The following is a 9587-nucleotide window of genomic DNA, read 5'->3' as shown; positions in this document are numbered from 1 at the left end:
CCCTCTGTCCCCCCAGGCTAGAGTGCAGTGGCATCATCATAGCTCACTGCAACCCCAAACTCCTGGGCTCAAACGACCCTCCTGCCTCAGCCTCCCAAGTAGCTGAGACTACAGGCACGTGCCACCACAGCTGGCCTAGCAAGACTAGAGCTTCTATTTGTGATACAGGTCTGGGGTCTCAAAAAAACCAAAATAGTGATGTCAAGGAAAGATTGTCTCCCATGAAAGTGGCAAGAGATGAAAACATGCTGATAAAACCTAAATGGACAAAATAGTTATGGATGTGGATTAAAACTCAGAGTGTTGGGATATGAGGATATGATACTGATTCATGAAGGTGAAACAGTCAAAGGTCAGTGAAGGATCTGAACTGCAGAGGAAATAAGGGGCCTTCATAGCTGAGGCGGGGAGGAGGGGGGAGAGGGGGAAGGGTGCTGGTGGTACTAGGGGAAGCGGCAGAGGGGAAGAGGCAGTAACACCTAGATGCTGACAGTCTCTGGCAACCAGGAAAAGGCAAACATAAACAAAGAGAGGTGAGTGACTATGCCTGGTGTGTTTGGGGTCAGGAGATACTGGCAGGCTGTTGCAGCATGGCCTCCGGTCAAAGTGGTAACTGGGGAGCTGAGCTCGGCAGTGACGCGCGGCCCTCACGTGATCAGGAGCCTATGTCTGCCCAAGTCCCTCTCGTCCTGGTCTTTTTTGCCTGCCTAGACACCGTCTCCCTGTTACCCTTTGGTCGAGAGGGAAAGCAGAAGGAAATAAGTTCCCTCCATCCTCTTAAATCGTGAGTGTCAGCGCTGCCTAGTAACCCCTGGGATCGGATCGGGATGGCAGAGTCAAGGCCATTCCCTATGCTCCAGCCCCGCCCCCGCGCCCACATTTCGGTGCAGAAAATGGTGCTCTTGAGGGCAGGGTGGGGAGGTGAGTGGGGCCCCCCTGGGAGGGAGGTACGGACACTTGGAAACAGTTTCTAAGTAATACTTCGCTTCCACTTTCCACCTGAAAAGAAATGACGAGCTTTGCCGGGTGGAGAGGTGGGGGCACGAAGGGCGAAGCTTGAAGTCTGAGGAGGGAGAAAAACCCAAAGAGGGCAGACGTTGGGGCAGCGGCTGGTGTCCAGAAAGGGGGAGGGTGTCAGTCAGTCCGTCCCTCCTCCCCACTCCCCGCCCCCTACCACGTCTTGCGTCTGTCTGCAGGTCTGCAGGTCTGCAGGTCACAGCGGGGCACCTCGAGGAGAGGACGACTAGGAGCACACGGCCCGGAGAGGTCCAGGTCGGGGAAGGGGTGGGCAGTGGACCGGGACTGGGGTGCGAGGGAGGACGCCGCCAGGAATAGTGTCTGCGGACCCCACCGCCCCGCCCCTACCGCTGCGGGCGAGGCCTGCGGCAAGGCCTGCTGGGAAAATGGTGGGCTCTCGGGAAGGAGGGGGAGACCGAGAAACGGCGGCGGCGGCAGCCGAGAGCCGGAGAGCCTCTCGGCAAGCGCAGGTTTGAGGACCTGGAACGCGAATCGGGAAAAGGCAGGTATTGGAACCCATGGCCCGGGTGTTGGTCCAGGCGCTTAGTATTCTGACTGTACTCTGCCTTTCTTGTCTCCCAAGAATAACTGCGCTTGAGGAGGAAGATTCCCAACATGGAAAAATCATGCAAAGAAAATGAAGAACAGCCACAGAGCGCGCCAAAGACCGACGAGGAGCGGCCTCCGGAGGAGCACTCGCCCGGAAAGCAGTCTCCCGAGGAGCAGTCTTCAGAAGAGCAGTCCTCGGAGGAGGAGTTCTTCCCGGAGGAGCTCCTGCCTGAGCTCCTGCCGGAGATGCTCCTTTCAGAGGAGCGCCCTCCGCAGGAGCGCCTTTCCAGGAAGGACCTGTTTGAGCAGCGCCCTCCCATGGAGCAGCCTCCCTGTGGGGTCGGGAAACATAAGCTAGAAGAAGGAAGCTTTAAGGAGAGGCTGGCTCGTTCCCGCCCACAATTTAGAGGGGACATACATGGCAGAAATTTAAGCAATGAGGAGATGATACAGGCAGCAGATGAGCTTGAGGAGATGAAAAGAGTAAGAAACAAATTGATGATAATGCATTGGAAGGCAAAACGGAGCCGTCCTTACCCTATTTAATTTGTTCGGCCTTTCATTCTGTTTGGCCTGTTAATATTATGGTATTGCCACCTGAACTTTCTGTTTGCGTTTTCATATATGCGTTTTCCCATCTTCTTAATTTTAACTTTTTGTATGGCTTTATTTTACGTGTTTGGCTCGTAACTGGCATAAAATTGGGGTTTTTTTCCCCCTAAAGTCTGCAAGTCTCCCTCTTTCAATTACGAGTCCCACCCATTTGCATGGAAAGATGTACATTATATGTTGTGAAGTGAAAAAAAAGCAATTTTCAAAGGGTATATATAGTATCCCATTTTGTAAAACAAATACACATATATTTATATATTAATATGCAAAGAAAAAACAAAGTATATACTTAAAAGGCTTAACAGTGGCTATCTGTGTAACAGGGAATTTTAAAAATTGTTGCTTTATCCGAATTTCTTTTTTTCAAGACGAACACACTTGTGTTGTAAAAAAAAAAACAATATAATGAAAAGATGTGAAGCAATTTTGAAAAAAACTGTCAGCTTATTATAAAGATAATGTGGCACTTAATAAATACTCATCAGAACTTTAAAAAAAAGAAAAGTGAATCCTGTGTTTCTTCTCTATCTCTTAGGCAGAAATATAAGCCCAGTATTTATTATATTCGTTTAAGGGTCCTTTTTATCCCACTTAAATAGGAATAATATTGGCTTTACAATGCTGCTGTGGAACCAAATGAGAAAAAGATTACGTGAGCTGTTTGGTTTTTTCCCACGTGCACATGCTGGACCCCAAACCCTATAGCTTCCTTGCAAACACAGGAGATAGTACCCAAAGGAGGTCTCACTTGTGCACACAATTCCTGTGAGATTCCAGGTGAGCGTCACATTCTATTCCTGTCCTGCTATACCCTCAGATACTGCTATATCTGCAAGGCGCAGCTGCCCCTTCTCCTGAGTCCTGCTCCTTCCACTGGCCCTCGTTGCTGCCAAAATGCTGGAGTTCTCAAGGGGCAAAGCCTCACTGATTGCTCTGGAGTCCATAGGTCAAAGCTAAACTGTTACCTCCTCCAGATATATGGAGAATGCCCCCTTTCCAGCTTTCGTGTTACACTTAGCCAGCTGGATACCATCCCAGTGCTGCTTAGACCTCAGTGTCTTAAAAGAATGCTTAGCAATATAGTTCTTTCCAATTTTTCCCTTAAAGTGTCCCTTTTCTCCTCTGGACTCAAACATGAGTCCACTGGGACCTGGGCTAGGAGACAAATTTGTGATCCAGACACCATGCTGTGTACACAGAATTGGAACCTCCGTCCCAAATATACAAGGATAACTATGATTTTAGTTGCCTAACTTGCCTGAGAGTGAGTTCTCTCTCAAGGGGCTTCTGGCAGGCTTGGCTTACCAGTTCAGCTGACTTGTTCAACTTGCATAAATTAAAAAGGAAAATAAAGCTTAGGTTCAAACTAGAACATTCCCCTTCTATACCACTCCATTTTAGCAAGAAACATGCAAAAGTACTTTGTATGACATTAAAGTACTATATATGTACATGAATGTTGAGCCTAAGAAATATTGATTTATAGAAATGCCCCATATATTTTTAGAGACAGATATGATTTCAGAAGTCTTGCAAGGCTTTGCCCTAAAGCAAAATGTAAACGTGTTAGTTCGCATATCAAAAGCTGCCTCACCTCAGGAGGGCGTCTCAATTGTCAGTAGCAGCTGCTTTCCAAGGTGACGCTGCAATCCGGGCCTATGGCTCTCACCTGTTTTGAAAGACAAAGCAGGTCTTGCCTAGAGCCACGAGATTACTTTAGCCACGAGTTGCTAAAGTAATAGCCTTATCATAAAACTTAGAAGTTTGCCCTGGCCGGGCTCGGTGGCTCACGCCTGTAATCCTAGCACTCTGGGAGGCCGAGGCGGGAGGATTACTCAAGGTCAGGAGTTCGAGACCAGCCTGAGCAACAGCGAGACCCCGTCTCTACTAAAAATAGAAAGAAATTATATGGACAACTAAAATATATATAGAAAAAATTAGCCAGGCATGGTGGCGCCTGCCTGTAGTCCCAGCTACTCGAGAGGCTGAGGCAGGAGGATCGCTTGAGCCCAGGAGTTTGAGGTTGCTGTGAGCTAGGCTGATGCCATGGCACTCACTCTAGACTGTGCAACAAAGGGAGACTCTGTCTCACAAAAAAAAAAAAAAAAAAGAAGTTTGCCCTAAGAAGATTTTATAACTCACTGTTCACCTAGATAGAGTTAGTTGAAGGATCTGTAGTAGCCTTTTAGAAGACTTTGACCCTACACCAAACTACCTATTATTATGTAAATCCTGTTACCCTTGGCAACTGAAAACCTGTACCTGCGCTATAAGTATCTGTGTAAAACTTCAGTCTTGGTTGCATTTCCATGGGAAGACTTGTAACCTTCCGGCACCCTGCTATGTTTATCTTCATAAATCTTTATAAACTATATCTTTGGCTCTGTGTATCATTTTTATTTCTGTTTCCTACTATTTTTTCATTCTTTGCGACGACCCCTGTCTGAGGGACCTGAACTTTTGCGGGGAGCGTAGCTAACTCCCCGCACATGAATATATATCAGGTATGATTTCTCTATTAAATTACCTTTATGCATCCTAAGATTTTGTTGCTAGAAATACAGATAGTGATTAATGAATATTAAAAATTATGACCCAATCAGCCTGAGCAAGAGCAGGATCCCATCTCTACAAAAAATAAAAAAGTATCTGGCTGTGGTGGCTCATGCCTGTAGTCCCAGCTACTTGGGAGGCTGAGGCAGGAGGATCACTTGAGCCCAGGAGTTTGAGGTTGCTGTGAGCTATGATGATGCCACTGCACTCTAGCCTGGACAACAGAGTGAGACCCTGTCTCCAAAAAAAAAAAAATACTTACGACTCAATTATGAACTCAGAGTTTCTGTTTGTTTGACTATGTAAACTTCAGTAAGTGTGTTTACTTCTCTAGAACTATGATTTGCAATTCCAAAAGGAACACAGTGGGGGAGAGATTGTTTCCTCCAATTCAACATTAAAATTATTTAAATATTTTATATATCAGTGTTTCTCTTATAAAAAATGCAGAAACCTGGGCTTTACCCCAGACCCACCAAATCTGCTTTTCTGTAAATTAGCATACTAAATTTGGAGAGCCACTGGTATATACAGTATAATCCCGATTTTAGTAAAAATTAACTATGATGTAAATAGAAGAAAACACAAATAATTGTATCACAATTTAAAGAGTAAAAGTCTTGTCCAAGCATATTTTTAGTAAGAAACTAAAGACAACCTCACCAATTCTATAACATAAAATTTGGAAGATTTCTTGCAGCAAAGCAAGACCATACAAAAAATAAAAAGCTAAGAGATGATTTAATAAGATGTATTTTCTGTGACTGACATTATGTAACACCTTGCATTCCTTTCTAACAATATGAATAAAATGTGTCAGAAATAAGTGCAAAGTTCTCCTTTATCATCTCAAAAAATGGTTGAGCCAGCCCTGTGCCCTTGACTTTCTTCTGTTTTTATGTTATCATTGTTTGATGGCCTTGGAGAAATGTTCATGTCTCCAGACCATTCAAGGTTATGGCAATCTGATGGGTGCTGGTCAGACTAGAATTCTGGCTGGAGTGAGATAAGGTTCCAGGCTCACTGCACCAGTTGTGGAAGACAGGAGAAATCCATGACCCTGGCCCTCAGAGGGGTGGCACTCAGGCACGATGTGGAAGGGCTCACCCAAGCTATATTCCTCTCTAGGGTGGGTCCGACTGGTTTTCTGCTCCAGCCTGCAGCAGGCACCAGCTCCTCCTAGGGTGATGGCCGGGCTGTCCTGGGCAGACATACCTGGAGGAGGACTTGGCCTTTCCCTCCTTTTCCCTTTCTCTTTTGGGAATGTTTTGTAGGGGAGGAGATAAAGCTCCAAAGCTTCCTAACTGGAGCATTGGTTGGGATAGTCTTTGAGCAAGCAGATGTCTGAACAGATCTGACCTGTTCAACCCCCATAACTTGGGCTGAAGCAGAAGGGGCTGACCCTTCTCTCAGAGTCTTGTGAAGTAGCCTCCCAAATAACTGGGGGCAAAAAATGGGGTTAGACAGCACACAAAACCTCACCTGCCCCTCTTCACTCACCTTGTTCAGACTCCCAGAAGGGCCTTGGATGTGCCCTGGCCTGTTTTGGTGGTTCTGTGACGACTTCAGGTCTGTGTCTGCGTGGTGCAGTGCATCTGATGTCTGAGTCAGCCAAGGCCCAGAAGTACAAGAGACCTTAGGTAAAGGGAGCTTGCAAAGACATGTGGTTCTGTAACTCAGGAGAAAAAGGGTGTTGCCTCCTGTCTGTACAGCCCCATGCACTGCAAGCCCAGGTCATGCCTTGGGGGCCAGGACAGTCAAGCTGTGATTTGGTATAAAGACATTTTTTAAGCTGTTGATGATAAAGGGTCAGCAGCATCCAGAGCCTGGTTCTCTGGGCCCCTGCTATGTGTCCCCCCACAATTCATGTGCTGGAAACTTAATCCCCTGTGCAACAGTGTTGGAAGGCGGGGGGCCTAATGGGAGATCTTTAGGTCATGAGGGCTCTGCCTTCATGAACAGATTAATGCTGCTATAAAAAGGGCTTTTGGAAAAAAAATTAAAAAAAAAATAAATGAAAAGGGCTTTTGGGAGTGTGTTCTCTCTCTTTATTCTTCTGCCATGTTAGAACACAGAGTTCCTCTCTCTTGCCCTTCTGCCTTCTATCATGTGAAAATGCAGTAAGAAGGTCCACACCAGATGCTGGCACCTTGATCTTGGGCTTCACAGCCATCAGAACTGTGAGAAAATAAATCTCTGTTCTTTATAAATTATCTGGTCTCAGGTATTCTGTTACAATAGCACAAAACGGACTAAGGTAGTCCCTCACCACCTCCCTGCTTACACAGAAGGCTGGTATCTCAATCACATTGAGAGTTGGACTTGCCTGGCCAACTCCTGAGAAGAAAGCATTGAGGATCCAGGACCCTGGAAAGAGAACCCTCTGCTAACCAGGATGCCCCTGCTCTTAGAAGACGGTGCATAAGAGTGGGAACCCCTCTGGTGAGGCAGTGGGGTTCAAGATTCTTGCAAAAATGAGCAGAGACTCCTCCCTCCCTCATTCAGAAATACTAATCTAAACAAACTGAATTAATTTTACAAATGAGGGATGAGATTATACAGATAAATAAGAGGCAGATCCTGCATTCTAACTCAGATTTGTTTGCATCAAATTCTGTGTTCTCCTCACGGTACCACACTGCCTCCAGTTTAGATGGTAGCTTTCCAGGGCTTAGGGAACCATTGATTTAGACTGGCTGAGTATGGTATCCTTGTTGGTTTGTGGATTTGGGTGGTTTTCGCATTTTTTTCATCTCTCTCCAGGTATAAATGTCCAGTGGGAAGTTAGATATTAGTGTCTGGAGTTTGTAAAAGAGATTAGAATGGAAATATGGATTGTGGTTTGTAGTACCTGGCACATACCAAGCACCCTATGAACATTTGTTGAATTGAATGAATGAAGAATCCAATTGTATATCCTTCTGTCCTTTCCTATGAATATGTATTTTTCAAACAGAAGTGGGATTTTATTGAATGCACTGGTTTACAACCTGTGTGTAAAAAATGCACATTTTCTTTACATACCTACTCTTTACCAAGATAATACCTGTTTGGGGGAATGTTTAGAAATAAAGGTAAGTGCCACCTGGTGACCAGAGCCAGAATTGCAGGTTGAACTTAGCTAACGAAGGAGAGGAGAGAAACTATGGGGAGGGTAGTGGAGAAACTTGATATTTGGAGGGGAATGCCTCAACCTTGGCTCTTGCTGGACTGACACAAGTATCACGTGACACGAGTCTCTGGGGTTGAGATGGCACAAGAAGCAAGATATAGGTAGTTTTTCCTTGTCTCAATTCAAAATAAGTGTGTTTAAACTGAATGGTATTATTTTTTATTTATTTATTTATTTATTTATTTATTTTTTTGAGACAGAGTCTCACTCTGTTGCCCGGGCTAGAGTGCCGTGGTGTCAGCCTAGCTCACAGCAACCTCAAACTCTTGGGCTTAAGCAATCCTTCTGCCTCAGCCTCCCGAGTAGCTGGGACTACAGGCATGCGCCACCATGCCCGGCTAATATTTTCTATATATATTTTAGTTGGCCAGATAATTTCTTTCTATTTTTAGTAGAGATGGGGTCTCGCTGTTGCTCAGGCTGGTCTCGAACTCCTGACCTTGGGCGATCCTCTGGCCTCGGCCACCCAGAGTGCTAGGATTACAGGCGTGAGCCACCGTGCCGGGCCAACTGAATGGTCTTATACTATTAATATTTTCGCTTTTTCTCTGATTGCGGAAGTTATATGTTTCTACTAGAAAATATCTGGAAATGCAAAAAGGTATAAAAAGAAGATATAATCACTTATACTTCCTCTCCCCACAGAAATTGAGATGCATATACTTCTATTGTGTGTGTGTAAATCTCCTTTTTATGCATTAAATTTACTTTGTTATATAGTATATATGTATATTATATTACATATATATTATACATTCAAATGCCTTTATGTATTCATTTATATATTTGTAGTTATATCTTATAGAGCATATATTTCCTTTATTTTTATTAACATATATGCCATGACATTCATCTGTATGGGTATTTCATCAACCATTCTCCTTGATAGTGATTGCAGTGATGAAAATAAAATTGTTCTCTTTAGTCTTAGAGACCTGTGTCTGAGGGCCACATGAATGGACAGGCCCCCCAAAAAGTGTAAGGTGAAGGAAAGAGCACCAGCTTTGTTTGGAGTTGAGGAAAGAAATTCAAAATGATCAAGCACCTTTGAGCCAGGTACTTCATATTTGAATTTTCTTTAATCCTTACAACTCTTTGAGGAAGGTGTTATTTATTATAGATAAGGAAGTCAAAGCCCAGAAAATTTAGGTGACTTACACAGGGTCACACAGCCAGTAAGTGGAAGAACCTGGATTTGAACTCAAAATTTTCTGAGCCAGGTATGGTGGCTCACACCTATAAACCTAGCACTTTGGGAGGCTGATCCAGGAGTATCATTTGAGGCCTGGAGTTTGAGACCAACCTGAGCAACATAGTGAGACTCCCATCTCTGCAAAAAATTAAAAAATTCATCGGGCATGGTGGCACACTCAGGAGGCTGAGGCAGGAGGATCTCCTGAGCCCAGGAGTGGAGGCTGCAGTGAGCTATGATGGCACCAGTTCACTCTAGCCCAAGCAACAGAGCTAGACCCTATCTCAAAAAAAAAAATTATCTGACTCTTAAGTCAGATCTCTTAACCATTATGCTTTGCTTGCTCCTAAAATTTGACACTTTCTCTCTTATTGCCAAGTATAGTAGCATTCATCTTTTAAATGTCAGAAAAGTTGTGAACACTCCCCCACTCTCATGGCCCACGCTTGTAGAGTTTGAATATTTTTGCTACAAGCATGCTTCTGCAATCAG

At 44.7% G+C, this 9587-nt stretch overlaps 1 protein-coding gene across 4 annotated transcripts; it reads left to right on the top strand.

The window, feature by feature from the left end:
* Positions 1–459: 459 nt before the first annotated feature.
* TCEAL1 (transcription elongation factor A like 1) lies at positions 460–2676 on the top strand. 4 transcript variants are annotated; one of them, XM_069463509.1, is made up of 3 exons: positions 460–533; positions 1205–1272; positions 1601–2676. In XM_069463509.1, exon 3 carries the CDS (start codon positions 1633–1635, stop codon positions 2110–2112), a length of 480 nt encoding a protein of 159 aa, XP_069319610.1. In that variant the 5' UTR covers positions 460–533; positions 1205–1272; positions 1601–1632; the 3' UTR covers positions 2113–2676. The 4 variants fall into 4 exon arrangements, with proteins under 4 accessions (XP_069319610.1, XP_069319609.1, XP_069319611.1 ...); XM_069463508.1 differs by lacking the exon at positions 460–533 and adding an exon at positions 703–762; XM_069463510.1 differs by lacking the exon at positions 460–533 and adding an exon at positions 703–762 and having other exon boundaries at positions 1205–1284.
* Positions 2677–9587: the final 6911 nt, after the last annotated feature.

The sequence above is a fragment of the Eulemur rufifrons genome, chromosome 30 (assembly GCF_041146395.1).
Source record: "Eulemur rufifrons isolate Redbay chromosome 30, OSU_ERuf_1, whole genome shotgun sequence".
NCBI lineage: Eukaryota > Metazoa > Chordata > Mammalia > Primates > Lemuridae > Eulemur > Eulemur rufifrons.
This window is presented reverse-complemented; position numbering and strand designations above follow the sequence as displayed.

Coding starts and splice junctions, on each gene's coding strand:
- TCEAL1 (XM_069463509.1), top strand. CDS start 1,633: ATGGAAAAATCATGCAAAGAAAATGAAGAACAGCCACAGAGCGCGCCA.